Below are 17367 nucleotides of genomic sequence, written 5' to 3'. Positions count from 1 at the left end.
CCACGAAGAGAGGCAACTTTTTGTCTTTGATCTTCCATTATCTACTTATTTACCATATTTATTATACCCAATTTTAATTGCATAACCTATTTTTTGGATCATGAAAATGAACTCCAAGTAATTGAAGTGAAAAAAAATGAAAATCTCCTAAAACAGAAGCAAAAAATTGAATATGCATACAAAATAGAATCTACATATAAAACCAAAAATATAAATCTACTAAACATTTCCAAAAAAAATAATAATCTCTTAGAAAAAAAATGGAATTTATAGAGAAAATCACCTACCACAGTCGGTACTGGATCCTGGTTGTTAGTTTGAAGAAATGGTGGCACATTGGCAACATTACTACTCAGAACACTTTGTGGCTTACTTGGAGTAATTTTAGTTCCAGCAGGCAAATTTGACTGCAGTAAGCTAGACTGTGGAGTAGTTGGTGTAGAAGTCATTAATTTAGGGGTTCTGGGTACTGGAGTTCTTGGAGCTGGAGGTTGTATTTTCACTTTAGGTTTTGGAGTAGGCATTTCAACCACGACTTCATCTTTTGGCATTTCTGTCAATTTTGTAAGGAACAATTTCTCAAGGGTCTGAGCCATTAAAACTATATCCTCACCAGGTTTGTTGTAAACATAACAGTTAGTAAACATAGTATTAAAATCTTGAATAGACTCTCTGGCACACCAATAATACTTATTTTCCAATCGCTTTTTTATTGTTCCTAAATCCATTGGTTGCTTGATAGTCTTGTGATAGTCCTGGGGAAAAAATAGAGAATATAGTAACATTTAAGATGGAAGTGCAACAAAAAATAGATAAATCTATGCATAGATAGAATCTGAAATTCTTCTTTACTGTCCTTTTTTGAATAGGGCAAAATATGTTTTGAAAATCTAAGCACAGACAATTTTGTTGTTACTTTCAATTTTGCAATGTAAAATACAAAAAAAAATGTTTTTCAAAGAAAATACTAAAAACAGTATACTTTCCTAATCCAGGGGAAGAGAGGGGCAAACAATTTGGAGTACAAGAGCCCTTTCCCTGCGTTTAGCAGGGCGCTTGAGCACCAAAAGTTTCATATGGACGTTATTTAAATTCAGTATATGAGAAGAAACAAATAAATAACACAAAAAGATGAATAAAAGAAGATGAAAATATTGATATGGTAGAAGGCTAAATGCAATATTTAAAATAAAATTTACTTGATTGTATAATACAAAATTGTAAATCTATCTTGTGTTTGAAATCTGTGTTTTGAAAATCTATGATTATCTGTGTTTTGAAAATCAAAGCACAGACGATTTTGTTGTTACTTTCAATTTTGCAATGTAAAATACTAAAAAAAATGTTTTTCAAAGAAAATACTAAAAACAGTATACTTTCCTAATCCAGGGGAAGGGAGGGGCAAACAATTTGGAGTGCAAAAGCCCTTTCCCTGCGTTTAGCAGTGCGCTTGAACACCAAAATTTTCTTTTGGACATTATTTAAATTCAGTAAATAAGAAGAATCAAATAAATAACACAAAAAGATGAATGAAAGAAGATGAAAATATTGACATGGCAGAAGGCTAAATGCAATATTTAAAATAAAATTGACTTAATTGTATTTCAAAATTTTTTAATTCTATCTTATTTATAATCATTTTCCAATCGCCTTTTTTATTGTTCTAATATCCATTAGCTGTTTGATAGTCTCGTGATTGTCCTATAGAACATAAGAGAATATCACTAATATTAGTAATATTGAATAAAAGTATAATGTGGTCACAGAAAATGACAATAATAAATAGAAATACAACAGTAAATAACAGAAAATTGTAGATAAATAATTTAGAATCAATAACATATCCTAAATAATAGTAAAAACAAAGTACTAGTATTAAATATATACAGTATAAAAATGATTCACTAACATAATCAAATATGTTTTAATAAATTCTATATTGCTAGCAGCAATCAGTAGCAAAGCTGATTGGAAGGTTTTGAATGTTAATCTTTTAACTTTTTTTCATTTAGCTGCACAATGAAGTAGTATCTAGATAGCTAGTAGTTATTATTTGCTATTCTGCAGCCCTCAAGCTTTTTTTGACTTAGCTGAATGATAATGTAGTGTCTAGGGTGCAAGCAGAAATTATTTGCTATTCTGCAGCCCTCAAGCTTTTTTTGACTTAGCTGAATGATAATGTAGTGTCTAGGGTGCAAGCAGAAATTATTTGCTATTCTGCAGCCCTCAAGCTTTTTTTGACTTAGCTGAATGATAATGTAGTGTCTAGGGTGCAAGCAGAAATTATTTGCTATTCTGCAGCCCTCAAGCTTTTTTTGACTTAGCTGAATGATAATGTAGTGTCTAGGGTGCAAGCAGAAATTAGTTGCTATTCTGCAGCCCTCAAGCTTTTTTTGACTTAGCTGAATGATAATGTAGTGTCTAGGGTGCAAGCAGAAATTATTTGCTATTCTGCAGCCCTAAAGCTCTAGATATTCATTTTATTTCAGCGGGCTCAAGGGCCTTGATTAAAGTAAGAAGATATCAAAAGGAACAATTCAAGGGAATTTCGAAACTTCAATAGAAGAAAGATTGAACAGGCCTTCATCCAACTCTATTTCAAAGTAAAAATTAAGCCTTTTGGAGGGAGCAGTCCATTTTCCACTTTCATGTTTTCTCTTCATACCAAAATATGTATTCAATCATTTTAGATCCAAGTATGAATACGAATGCTTCAATATCCAACAAAATAATTCAAAACAAAATTGATGTTATTTTTCACAGAAAAAAATATTTAAAGAAATCAGCTTCTGAAAAAAAAAAAATCAAAATTAAGCACAGCCTCAGAGCCAGATCTAGGAAAACGGACAGGAAAAACAAGGCCCTAAACAGTGGAAGTTGGATGGTTTGAACCAGGGCACAACTGCCAAAGGATAGTTTCAGGTACTTGTTTGACTTATCATACACTGAACAATAAGCTGTGCAAACAATCTGGATTTTACCCCACTTTCTAGGGCTACAATGAAAGAGCTACCAGGGCCCTGGTTGGACTTTGCTGAAGTAAGGATGCTGGAACTGTTTTTAAAATTTTAATTTTTGTTTTAATGGTTGTATGTTACTGCAAGTCTCTTTTTTTATATTTATGTTTTGCTGAGGACAGCCCTTGGACGTAGGATCGAAATGTTCACTCAAATTAGAATTTCTACTGTCTTGTGAAAAGAATTTCCTATTGTTCTTCTTGTTTTTGGTGTTGAGCTTTCATGGCAGTTGGCTTGGGGGAAACCGGCTTCTTGTTCCTTCCAAAAGTATGCCACAGTAACAGTTAAAGCCTAAAGCAAGATTTAAATAAAAGTACTCCTGTGGGTGCAAGGAAACTTTCAAAAATGGCAGCATTTTTGCAGCAACCTGAAAATTATTACTGTTTGTTGTGAAGACAATCAGTATGAGATGTAAACAATTGCTGTATCGTTTTTCATTTTTTGTTTCTTTTGTCAAAAAATGTATATGAAACATATATGCCACAAAAACATAAAACATAGATGCTAATAATAATTCTGGTTAGACCAAATATTTATTAACTGCATATTTTCATCAGAAAAAAGAACTATATGACTTTTAATATGCAATAGAAAAAACTAAACACAGTTTTTGGCTATCTGTCTTTCAATTGAGTGTGAATGGTTAAGATTTTGAATTGATACATTGAAGTTTTATGGGATATTAGGTTAGATTAACTCTTTAGTACATAAAATATACTTAAATAAAATATATTTAAATATAAAATAAATATAAAATACTTACAGAAAAATATCTGTATTGACAAACTTTTAGTTCCATAATTAGTTCTTATAAACTTTTTATAAAAGATTTTATAAACTCTTATAAACATTAAATTTTATAAACTAACTAATAAATAATTTTATAAACTAACTAACTAATTTTATAAACTATTAATTTTATAAACAATAAATTTTATAAACTCTTATAAATATTTTTAGTTCCATAAACTTTTAGTCCATAATTCTACATCTACAGCTTCTTATGTGATAGAATGGCAATTTTAATAACAGTGGAGCACATAAAAAATTCTAGATCTATAGCTATTTCTGTCATAGAAAGACATAGAAAGCTGCTGGTCCAATTGGACAAAACTTCTAGAAATGGATAGATGATTTTCAATGTATTTTTTCTCCTTCTTTTGACAATCATATTATAACTGGAATAATTATAGGGAATAATTTTCAGCTAAATAAGAAACAAGTCATACAGTAAAAATCAAATCCATGTTAGGCTGATTTTGTCTATGATTAACTGAACTGAAAACAATTAAAGGTAGCTTATGATTATTGTCTTTTCATCCACAGGAGTGATGGAAAAGCAAGCAAAACAACAGCTCAAAACACTCTGTAACTGACATTACAATCAGTGATGTAAAATCATCAAGCTACTGATCAACAAATCATCAATCAAGATATTGATGTTAGAATCAGTGAGTGATTTCTAGCAACTGAATTTGAAAACTTACTGGTATATTTAATTTCTTTGCATCCACTGGAGACATGAAAGGCCAAGCAAAACGATGCTTCACAACAACCTTCAATACTGACTTGTGAATATACTGAAGCTGATTTGTTTGTCTTCCAGGTCTATGGGGTGGGGGAATTACAGGAGGCTGAACTATCCCATTTACAGGTTCTAAAGTCGGTTTTTCTCTTGGTGGAGGCTCTTTATCAACTGCTGAAGTAGTTGCAGGTACTGCAGCGGGTGCTTTTTCATCCATGTTCATGTAAACTAAAGAAAACAGATTATAATGTCAATGTACAGGATCATATTTGCAATTAAGAGGCGTGGGGGTGACCCACCCCTCTGGTGACACTGGGTGTTATCAAAAAACAGATCAGAAGGACCAACCACTCTAGAGAGAAAAATATTGGAGCTGATGAATAGCTTGGTAGGTTGCTAGTGGAGGAACATTTTAGGAAGTTTATGATCTGGTGTACAGAGGATATATCCAAAGTATCGCCATCTTTGTTGCCTCACAACAGAGGCGATGTCCGGTTGCCATATGCGAGCACTTAGCTCGTTGTATTACTAGAGCCATTCACTTACAATTCGAACTACTCTACAAGTGTTTCTTCCTCCTTTTATTTTATTGTGTTTCTGGATCATCATCATTTCTTTTCATTATAATTATTTTTTATTTATTTTTTCATTTTCTGACTCCCCCCTGTGCAGTGAAAGTTTTATTTAAATATGAAGTTTCAGATATATACCCATAAAGTAGTATAGATTTTACCAGTATAATCCCTTTTACCCAGCACTATCTTATTAGAATTTCTGTTTACCTATAGTATGCTAAGCATCTGTGTTTTGAATATTTTCAATTTCCTCTTTCTTGCATTTTTTTTTTTAGTTTCAGAAATTTAGCTGATTTCTTCCCTTAAATGCTATGGCATTTCTAAATGGCATCTCTTTTAAGAAAAAAAGACACTGAAAGGAAATATAATGACATGTAAAGAAGCAGGAAATTTTCATAAAAACCTACCAGAGAAAACTGAAAATTTGTATGCAATTAAAAGTTCTAACTTTCATGGCAAATGGTTTGTAGAAAATGAACCTCATGTTTATTTCAAAAGTATGCCACAATGAAAACAAACAACAGAAGTATGATTTCCATACAAATTACTCATATGGGTACAATGTAGCTTTGGATAAATGACTGCATTCCTGCATTCATCTAAAAACTTCATATTTACTGGTTTTTGGGAAGAAAATCAATATTAAACAGTAATAACAGTTGAAAAAATTTCTTTCAAAAGTATGCCAAAAAAAAAACAAAAAACAACAGAAGTATGATTTCCATACAAATTGCTCATGTGGGTACAATGTAGCTTTGGATAAATGACTGCATTCCTGCAATCATCTAAAAACTTCATTTTTACTGGTTTTTGGGAAGAAAATCAATATGAAACAATAATAATAGCCGAACAGATTTTTTTGTCACAAACGATAGTCATAATTATTATTAGAAGAAAGCTTTTATATTTACTCACTTCATACATTCTCTATATACCACATGGTATAACAAAGAGGCCAAAAAGAGTATTATTAACATGTTCCCAACCTAAGCAAGATTTTGCAGCTTCTGTATTCATCAATAGCCCTACTCCCTGCTTATGCACCCGATCCTTTCTAACTGAATAAATAAACATCTCATCACCAAATTCAATGTTTTCTAACCCTAAGAGAAGAGCTTTTTGGAACTCTAGACAAGTACAGTTCAAAACTCCTGAATTTATCAGTCAAAACCACAATATGACTGTTTTTTTTTATGTTCGAATGTTAAATTACAATTTTCATACTGTTTAAGTCATTGAAATTGTTACAGCCTCAGGGAAAGCAGATTCCTGCTCAATATGATTGTTTTTTTTATGTTCGAATGTTTGAAATCACAATTTTCATACTGTTTAAGTCATTGAAATTGTTACAGCTCAAGAAAAGCAGAGTCCTGCCAATACAGGTCAGGGACTAGTACTTCTTCACAAGTCTACACAAATCAATGTTGGCTTAAAACCAGAAAGTAAAAAGACACTGCCAACTTTAGTCATAAGTGTAGTTTCTAAGAACTATTTGGGTGTCCTTTTGTTGAAAGCTACTTGAGCCAAATTTCAGAAAAGAGAAGCTAAATTTCAGGCACACATTCTCATAATGGACAAAAAGGCGTTAAGTTCAGAGGTTTTTAGATAAAAGCAGTTAGACTACAGGGAAGCTCTATTTACAAAGATTTGTTTTGAGCCCTCTCAAATGTATCTTTCTTCTTTTATCTGAGCAAGACACTAAACAGGATACACATATTTTAATATTGGGCAGAAGGCACCCAGAAAACTAATTTTAGATTGTACTTTGGAACCCAGAATTTCTGGGTGTTTAAGGATGGTGTTGGGCTTAGAAGCAACTGAACTGGTAGCTACTCTGATAATTAGATTGATATAACCTTACTAAATAGGTTCAAAAAAGGTTAATAGGTATTTAGCCCAGAAGAGGCTATGCAAATGAATATTAATCAACATAGGCTTCTATACTTTAGGGTAGCCTAATTTATTATCAGACAGCAACTTGATTTATAAGTACTAGCCTAGAAATTGCAAATTTTTGAAAATCCTAAGTTTGTGTTGTGTCTACTTTTTAACCATGTATAGGGCATACCAGCTATAGTTCTAGGGATCCAGGGGGCACAGGGGCATGCCCCCCTGATATAATGGTGGACTTGTGGTTAGGCCTGCCTGCTCTCGTTTGGGATGAAAGTTATAATTTTAATTGGTTTTTAATAAGTTCTTAATTATTAAGACTGTTTCTTTTTGCAAACAAGTTAGAAATAAGGTTTCAGTTACATTGTGTGTTCTCTGCTAGGTTTTACCAATGAAATATACTTTAATTGAATTTAGGTTTATCAAGAAAATCTGTCTGTATTACCACACAAGCCAACTGGGAGCCAAAAATCTTCATTTGTAATAAAAAGGGGGATTTAAAATCTTGACTTCTTTAGGCTGTTAAAATAATATTTCAGGATTGTGCTTTCACTACAGGGCTGAAAAGCAAAATATTTACTTCTTTTTACAGTCACAAATTTGTTAATGAGTCTTGCTATGGCACTGAGGCATAGAAATTGATCTTATTACTTTTTTTAGCTGTCTGTTTTGGTTTTATGGATTTGCTTTTTTTTGCAAAGTGGGGTGGTTTTTACAATATTGTTGTTTTTTAGGGATATGTATAATAGAAAGTAAATGTATGAGAAGGGTGAAAATTATTAATTTACATATTGGTGAGGAAATGGTGGCCACTTTACTGCCTATTTTCTTCTAATCAAAGCTTTGCATTATATGACATATCACCTCCTCTGTTCATCCTAAAACATTAAAATCAAGGCCTTTAAAGCTTTATTAGGATGAATAAAAGAGGAAATACTAACAAAGAGCTCTCAACTGACAGGACTAGCCATTATAAATGTTTACCAAAATATTGAGGTAGACATCAACCATGCAATAAATAGATATGGCCAGAGTGGAAATAAAGAAATATATTTTTTTTTTTATAAAATTGTGAGTTCTATAAATTAGCAAAATATATACACTTTAAAAAGTGGACAGATACACTATGTTGTAATGAAAAGTAAAATTTCGATTAGTAAATTTTTTAGATTTTGTCAAATTTAACACTGTTTATTAAAACATTATTTTTAAAAAGAAACAGTGATTAGTTGATGCTTTACTGCCTATACTTAAAACCCTTGTTTTAAACGGGTTCTATGCATTTCTATCTCTTCATTCTATTTATCTATTTATTTAATGTTTAAAGTTGTGTCTTTATCCTCATATCCCACTCTTTATAACTATCATAGTTACTAAGCAATAACACAAAGTTAGGCAACATGCTAAATGATTCCTATACAAATAGTCACAATGAATAAATGACCCCAAAAGATGGTTCAAGAACATTTTTGTGACAATAAAAAGCTTAACTCACTTGCTATTGCAGTCGGAAGCGCAAAGGCAAAAAATCATGCAGAAAATCTTAAATATCATATTTTCTTATAGATGGTGAACAGCTTTTCGTTTTTGTTTTTTTTTACTGTTGGATGGTTTTTATAACTTACTATTTTTTCTATCAATATTCTTACAGCCTACCATTTTAATTTCAATAGGTTTATTAGAACTTTAAACCTCATCAGATTTTAGATTAAATTTACAACCATTTCCACTACCTATCTACAACTCATTATTGTCAAGGTTCCCTCTAAATTCTGGGTATTTCTTGGTTCACAAGTTTATAAAAGCAACCTATTAGGCACCCCCCCCCCCTAAAACAAAATCTTGGATCCACCCCTGAGTAGAGATTCTGTAAGGTATCATATTCCTGTCCAGCATAATTTTTTGTAAATTACTGAATTGAGGGAGCTGAGAAAAAGACATATCTTTAGAATCAGAATTTCATCCAAAATCTAGATATTACACTATTTTCATCACAAATGAAATTTACAACTCCTTCTTAATGGTCAAAGTTATAGGCAGAATTGTATGAATGGACTGAACTTTCTATAGCCTAGTCTTGATAAACCACTTAATGAATTTGAAGACAAGACAGTAAAATTCTAGTTGAGTGACTTCTTGCTATCTCAGAAAGGCATTGGGTTAGGAAAATGAAACTTTCAGGGATGTGTCTACAGGCTAAAGTATGTCCTGGGAAGGTATTTTAAAGTACCCACCTCCACTCCTGAATTTGCCTACATGACAGGTCTTTTTGACAAAACAACATTTGCCTTAATTTTCAGTTATGGTACCAATTGCTTTTTCTCTGCTTTTAGTTCTGAAAATGCAATTCCTGTTTTTTGAGAAGAATTCTATGCACATATTAATATTTTTTTTTCAAAATTTAGGAAATGTATTTGCATATCTTTAAAACCTTATAAATTTGGATTGAGCACAGTTGTAAAGCTGAAAACAATTTTGTTGCACTTCATTTAAGCAGAAGATCTATTTTGCAAGGTTTCACTTTCATAACACACATATTTTAGAAGGTCATCAAAGGTCAGGGCCCTCTAGAGGGAGAAGGAGTGGAGATAAGTACTTCAAAATACAGTAAAATTCTAGTTAATTGACTTTTTGCTATCTCAGAAAGGGTTTAGGTTAGGAAAATGAAACTTTCAGGGATGGGTCTACAGGCTAAAGTATGTCCTGGGAAGGTATTTTGAAGCAACTACCTCCTCTCCTTCTCCCTCTAGAGAGCCCTGACCTTTAAAAATATGTGTGTTATAAAAGTGAAACTTTGCAAAATAGATCTTCTGCTTAATTGAAGTACAACAAAATTGTTTTCAGCTTCATAAGTTTGCTCAATTCCATTTTAGCCTATGAGGTTTTAAAGATATGCAAATACATTTCCTAAATTTTGAAAAAAAAGGCATTGATATGGCTCAGAATCCAACTCAAATAACATGAATTGTATTTTCAGAACTAAAGGCAGAGAAAAGGCAACTGGTAACTGAAAATTAAGGTAAAATGTTGTTTTGTCAAAATTTCAATAAGAATAGACCTGTCATGTAGGCAAATTTCAGGGCCCTCTAGAGGGAGGAGTGGAGGTGGGTACTTCAAAATACCTTCCCAGGACATACTTTAGCCTTAGACTCATCCCTGAAAGTGTCATTTTTCTAACCTAACCCCTTTCTGAGATAGCCAAAGGTCAATCAACTAGAATGTTACCCAAAATAAATTCCTGGAACATACTTTAGCATGTAGACCCATCCCTAAAAGTTTCATTTTCCTAACTTAACTCATTTCTGAGATAGAAAGAAGTTAATCAACAAGAATTTTACCAAAAAGACTGACATATGGAAATATTTAACATGACATATGCAAATATTTAATGTATTTATATACAAGTCAGTCAGTAATTTGACTGACTTTTGACCAAATTTGAGGGGGGGGGGCAAAAAGTTTGTTTGCAATGTAAATGAACATTATAATTGGACTAAGAATGAAATTAAGATTCTGGGTAAAATTCTAGTTAATTGACTTCTTGCTATCTCAGAAAGGGCTTAGGTTGGGAAAATGAAACTTGCAGGGATGAATCTATAGACTAAAGGATGACCTGGGAAGGTATTTTGAAGCAACTACCTCCACTCCTTCTCCCACTAGAGGGCCCTGACCTTTGATGACCTTTAAAAATATGTGTCTTATGAAAGTGAAACTTTGCAAAACAGATCTTCTGCTTAATTGAAGTACAACAAAATTGTTTTCAGCTTCATAACTTTGCTCAGTTCCATTTTATAAGGTTTTAAAATATGCAAATACATTTCCTAAATTTTGAAAAAAAAAACAACATTGATATGGCTCAAAATTCTAGCCTACTCAAATAACAGGAATTGCATTTTCAGAACTAAAGGCAGAGAAAAATCAACTAGTAACTGAAAATTAAGGTAAAATGTTGTTTTGTCAAAATTTCAATAGGCATAGACCTGTCATGTAGGAAAATTTCAGGGCCCTCTAGAGGGAAAAGGAGTGGTGGTGGGTACTTTAAAATACCTTCCTGGGACATACTTTAGCCTGTATACCCATCCCTGAAAGTTTCATTTTCCTAACCTAAACCCTTTCTAAGATAGCAAGAAGTCAATTAACTAGAATTTTACCCAGAAAGTAGCCTAGGCCTACCCTATGTCAATTTCTGGGCTGTCTTAATATTCAGTTAATTAGAAAAGATTATCAATTAAATAGCTTAGAAGTGTCACTTTTATGGTTGGGAGGTAGATAATTTGTATATTAGGGTAGCCTATAGGCTAGCTTAGGTCTATAGCATTAAGCAGTAGGCATAGGCTATCTTTCTGAGGGACATGTTAAATCTTTCTTTCATTCCATTTATTTGGCTTACTAGCCTAACTGAGCCAGGACAAATACTAAAGAAAGCAAGTAACTTCATGAAAAAATGACAATCCACCCTAGGCTAGCATAGTTTACAGGTGAATAGGATAAGGATTTGCAAGAAAACATAGGCCATTTACTAGGCTGCATTTATTGTATTTTAGGTAAGTTTTTATTATTGAGTCTGAAAAGGTTATTAAAATATTTCAGTATGTGTAAATAAACTTGTTCTGAGATGAATGAACCTCACAAAAAAATTGTAACAAAAATGAAAATATAAAAATGAAAATCTCAACTGTAGACTGATAGTGACAATACTCCACATACCTTAAAAATATCAACAAGGTCTGAATATTTGAAATAGATCAGTCAAGCTATTATAGGTCAGGGTCAACTGGATTAATTTAATAAAAATAACAACACATTCTTAAATTTTGAATTAATTCAGTCTATTTACAAAAATACGCGCCGAGTTGAGCCATTGCGCTGCCATATTTAATTTGTCAGTAGATGGCAATGCAAGGAAAGAACGTTTATTTAGGGTGACTACACACTTATTGTTAAACATAAACACTAAGAAATATTATACAAGACGTTTAAATGTAAAATTAGCCCTAGAATACTTAATGGTGGGTATTTCTATGATATTTAATTTATTTTTTCTTATTCTGAGGGTTATATATAGAAGCTGCTATTTTGTATTTTATCTTTGATCATAAAGGAGCTAGCCGGTGGGCTGTTTTGCATCAGACATCAACGGAGACAGAGATGCAAAATGTCGATGGGTTAATATTACCCTTTTTTAGTGTTTGTGCAACTGTTTTGGTTTAGAGCCAGTAATTCCATGTCTTGACATTTGAAGCTTGATTGCAAATATGGGTGTGTTTTTGGTTTCTTCTGTGTAATTGACAAGGCTGTACCGAGGTAAGGTCACATTTTAGTAATTAAAGCATAGGATTGACAAATTTTTTGTGTTATTACTGTTGTCTTTTCAAGGTATTTTTTCAGTAAATATACCTGTTTCCACTGTCCAACAAACGAATCAACCAAGTTTTAGAAGAAATGAAGATGCACAAGCCAGCGGCAACAAAGGCGAAAACAATTTAGTTGAAACAGAGGACATAGAACTTTCTGACAAGGGAAATAGAATCTACATTCTTTGTGAAAACTCAAAGGGATTTATGCCATAGGATAGATCCTACTGTCCAAAGAAGGTCAAAGTAGTCCTTTTGCTGTCAACTTGTCATCAAGGAAATGCTCAATCAAACTCTTCCAAAAGGCCGGTTCCACTTGAGCTCTCTTATCCAGCTAAAGGATAGTCGACCCCTTAGATAAAATGTGTATGAACATGAACGCAAATCTAAAGATAAGACGGTGGACAATGTGTATGCTTTATCGCAGGATGAATGCATATTTTATCAATTCTTTTATCATTTACGCGCATAACGCACACCACCCTGACAATAGCCTTGTCAGTGACCTATCCTTATGACAAATTTTATGAGACACTTGGATAGCCACATATGCTGCGCCGTTACGAAATACCAGGATTGCCACTTCGACTCCGAGAAACCATCGAAAACATCCTCGTCAAAAACAAGCCTCAGGGTAGGGCAAGAGAACAAACTGCAAGTTCTATCTACTCAGTAAGCACCGCTGAACCCCTTTTCACTATAAATCATGCCGAAAACCATTTTATAGCCAATGCCGATCATTATTTTGCCTAGAGCACGGACCAAGATATCCCAAAGATCTAGAAAAACCAGTAAATCAGAAGAAAATTGTCCCTTTTCTTGTCTAATCTTCATCCCAATCATTTTGAAGAAACATTAGTCGAGATTATAGATGATTAAATGTAAAGGGGTATAATTTACCCACTATTAGTAGCTATGTTCCTCGGTACCCCTCTTTAGTATTTTAGGGTTAGAGTAGCAAAGAAATACACCCTATCCAGAAAATATACTAGTAAATGTGGCTTGATGGGCAGAAGTTTTAATTTGATTTATCTCAATCGTTACAATAATAAGTATCAAACATAGTGTTGGGCGAAAAATGTCGTTCCATTTCAGGTTTTACGGCCATAATGAAAAAAAGGGCTAAGGTGGCTAGATTCAGAAAATGAATGATCAAATAGTGCCAACTATTGTGCTTTCAGTCATCCATCTGGGGTCAAACAATTTGCAGTTCATCCCTGAATGGAGTGCAAAGAGGTCACACAGAAATATTTGAAGAGATTGGCATTTTTTGGAGGGAGTGAAGAGAGAAATTATAATCGATCAGAGTGGAGGGGTGTGTACAGCTTGTTTCCCCCGGGAGGCTTGTTGGTGTGAAGAGCTGGTAGTAAGAAAAAACTATTATTTATATTCTGAATCCTCCTTGCTACCTTCCAAAGAATCAGGTATAAATACAAAGCCCGAAAAATCGAAGTTTATTCCTCAACTTTAAAAATACGTCTAACTTGAATGTAAGGTTTAAAGAGTCAAGTTTGAATGCGTCGGGATTCGTTAGCAGCATGTGTAACTCTGTTCGTCTTGCAAGGCTTGGAGCTGCAGAAAGTTGTTATTAGTAACAGTGATAAATAATTACCTTTCAATTAACCATATATCTTGGTCCTCAAATTTTCATAATTTAAACCGAGGGATCATTCTATACAATTAGTTTTGAAAAAAAACTCCTTGATGTCCCAAATACCATGTCAGCAGCTTTAACGACTCTTTGAGATTCAAAGGAAGCATCTGAAAAGTTTCTGGGGCCAACAGGACCTGAGCCCGCTCAACAGGAGCTAATTATATTTTTTTCTCTGAAACTTTATTTGGGTTTTTATCATTTGTTATGCCAGTAGAACATTTTATTATAGTAAGAATATATGTTCCTTCATAAACAAGCATTTTTGCGACAGCTGTAACTGTAACTGTAAATCTGCAGCTGTAACTTGCGTCAAAAGGAAACAGTGCTTGCATCATGGAATTAATATGTATTTTATCTATCCCATCTCTAATCCAGAATAATGATGCAACAAAAGCTTTTTCCTAGAGAACGATATAAACTTTCTGAAAAAATAGGAAAATTGCCCTTTATTCAATAGTTTTTAACCTAAGAGCCTATTCACCAAGTTAGATAAGATAAGATTAATTGCTGGAAAACGGCTATCACAAACCCGAAATGGGTCAAATTCCCAGTTGAGTGTCAATCAAACGAAAAAAATAAAAAAAATAAAAAAGGATCAATAACAAATGCGTAAAAAAATTTTAAAACAAATTAAACTCATATAATAAGAAACCAATGCCAAATCAATAAAACATCAAAACAATGAGAACTTGTAAAATAAAAAGAGGATAAAACAGTTAAAACAAAAACAGAAGCTAGTTATGTGGAATAAAAAATAAAAACCTCAAAGCAAAATGAATATTAAAATAAAAAATTTGAGTTAAGGGAGTGAGGGGGGAGAGGCTGAAGATATTCACTCATTAAATATGTCAACTATATAATGGATGAAAGTTCTTCTATGTCTTTCACTGGAAACTAATTGGGGCAAGAAGGAGTATTTTTGTTGAAACAGAACGTAAGAGGTGGGGTTGAAGGGGTGAATATTGACTAGGGAAAAGGGGAGTTGTAGAAGGGTTATGAAGGGCATTGTTAGTGAAACGCAAGGAAATTTTCGCTCTCCCTTCCCTAAGGGTGACTAGATTAGCTCTCCGAAGAAGGGAAATATAAGGTACCTTACCCTCATTGAAGATAATTCTTAGGCATCTTTTTTGGACTACCTCTATTCTATCTGACAATTCAATGGAGATGCCAAACATGAAAGGCGTACTTGAGGATTGGGCGTACAAATGAGAAGATATTTTTTTCTATTATACCATTGTTTCGGCTTTGTCGAAAATAAACCCTTGACTTTATATTGGTAATATGAAGAAGCAGATTTACGTATTTCTTTTTTAATATGTTTACAAAGTGAGTTAGCTTCTGATGTTTTATCATTTTTAAGTAGATTGATTTTATATCTAATTAGCTTTTTCAATTGACTAGTAATGTACTGTTTGTCATTAGAAAATTTTTTTACTTTTTTCTCCAGCAAAACATTAGAACATGTTTTGCCGAATTTATAATCCCAACATCTTTTTTAGTAGGCAGGAAGTATCCCTTGAATAGCCGATTTTCATCCGTTTCTGGCATGAAAACCTCCTGAGAATACCTTGCTTCAGAAAAAAAAAATATGTAACATGTAGATTGGATTAGTTAGTTTTGTTTGATAGCTTTGAAAACACAAAAGAAGTCAGAGAGTGCGAAAAGAGATGAAGTTTTTCTTCAGATGAGCTCCACTATACCAGGTGAGAACAAGAGATGAGCTTTTCTGGTATAGTGGAGTTTTTGTTTTATCCAAAATTTTAATTTCAATGAGAATATTATATTGAGTATTTTCAGTAGTCGCACCCATTACCAAAGTAAAGAGGGGATTTTTTTTAAATTATTTAAATGAAGATACAAAAAAGATATTTCTTAAAATTTAGGCGGGGGAAATTATCATTTTTTCGAATAAACATCAAAAAAAGTATTATATTAATGCCCCCCCCCATCTTGCAATTATCACCCATTCTTTTCAGTATGTAACTAAGTCCATAGGTATTCTGAGCATTTCACGATTAGTTTTACTCATACAAATATAGCCAGATTTTAAAAAGAATTTGAAAAAAAATCAAGATACTGTATATGCTTTCTCCTAGTCTGAACAAATTTCTGAAACAGAAGTTTAAGTAGGAATATATTCTTGGTAAAAGACAAGGTATTGGCATTGACAAGGATCGTTATTGACAAGGGAGTTTAAGTAGGAATTTCTTGGTACTCCAAATAGATCATAAAAAAATGTTTTTGGAAAAGTGAAAAGGGATCACTCAGTCACAAATTAGAACTTACATTTTCCTTATTAAAGGTCAAATTCTATTGGCAGGCAGCCAACATTTTATCCATGGTTTTTCCCTATCCCGCTCTCTTTCCTTTGGTTTCCTTATAATTACTTTATAGTCATGATTATATACTTTATAGCCTTGATTGCTAGAGTTGATTACTATTTTGGGGATTTTTAATCAAAAGCTTCAAATCAAAAAGATCTAAAAATCTGAAGTCACACTTCTGTACAAAGCTACAATTATAAAATCATTTCTTATAGAAAAAAATCCTATAACTTCGCTTATATCCAAAACATCATTAGCATAGAAGTTACGCTCTTGCTTATATTTAAGCCCAAATGGCTGTCCATTTGCTTATTAGTTATTCAGACTAAATTTTTTATAGATGGGACACAAGCATAGTGGCATCATGTGGCAGTCTATATTTGAAGCTTAAAGATGACTTACATAGTCTCAAGTTCTAAGACGAATGACAGCTCTGAATTTTTGCAGAAAATAATTTTGAAGTCCACCGCTATATGCACCATTATCATTAATACATTTCGTAAGATTCCGATTTATCGTTTAAACTAATGGTTTCCATAAGAAGCAAAACGATGAAAATGAAATATAAGTTTTACTGTAAAAGACAGACAAATACACTAAAAAACCTTTTGTGTTTAAAAGAACTTTTATGAAAAGAATATTTACACAAAGAGGACACTATTTAATTTAAATTCCAAAGGAATGTTCGGTTTTTAGTCCAATATTTCTTCCAGCTTAAAAAAAATGAGCTAAAATACAACTTTCTGGAAAAGCTAGATTTTTCTGGAAAAACCTTTCAATGAAAAAAAAAATTTAAAACAGCCCTAGCATCCTTACTTCAACGAAGTTAAACCAGGGCTGTTTTTAAAAAAGTTTTTTTTAAAAACATTATTTAGTTTTAATTATCACAATTTAATATAAGTCTATTTATATATACATATTTTCTCTCTTGTTCTCGTATTGTGCTGAAGACGGCCCTTGAACTCAGGGCCGAAATATTCACAGAACTGATTTCCACTGTCTTGAAAAGATTTTCCCTATGTTTCTAC

At 32.6% G+C, this 17367-nt stretch overlaps 1 protein-coding gene across 3 annotated transcripts in view; it reads right to left on the bottom strand.

The window, feature by feature from the left end:
* LOC136040181 (uncharacterized) overlaps positions 1–11877 on the bottom strand; it is an 86971-nt gene extending 75094 nt beyond the window's left edge. Inside the window, exons 1-3 of one of the 3 annotated variants that reach the window (XM_065724330.1) lie at positions 11845–11877; positions 4505–4770; positions 288–755 (exon numbers count right to left, since the gene is read on the bottom strand). In XM_065724330.1, coding sequence (XP_065580402.1) covers positions 288–755; positions 4505–4770; positions 11845–11869 — 759 coding nt within the window. In that variant the 5' untranslated portion in view covers positions 11870–11877. Of the gene's footprint in view, positions 1–287; positions 756–4504; positions 4771–11714 lie in introns of those variants that run through there. The other 2 variants (XM_065724331.1, XM_065724329.1) reach the window with 2 other exon arrangements.
* Positions 11878–17367: the final 5490 nt, after the last annotated feature.

The sequence above is a fragment of the Artemia franciscana genome, chromosome 20 (assembly GCF_032884065.1).
Source record: "Artemia franciscana chromosome 20, ASM3288406v1, whole genome shotgun sequence".
Lineage (NCBI taxonomy): Eukaryota > Metazoa > Arthropoda > Branchiopoda > Anostraca > Artemiidae > Artemia > Artemia franciscana.
This window is presented reverse-complemented; position numbering and strand designations above follow the sequence as displayed.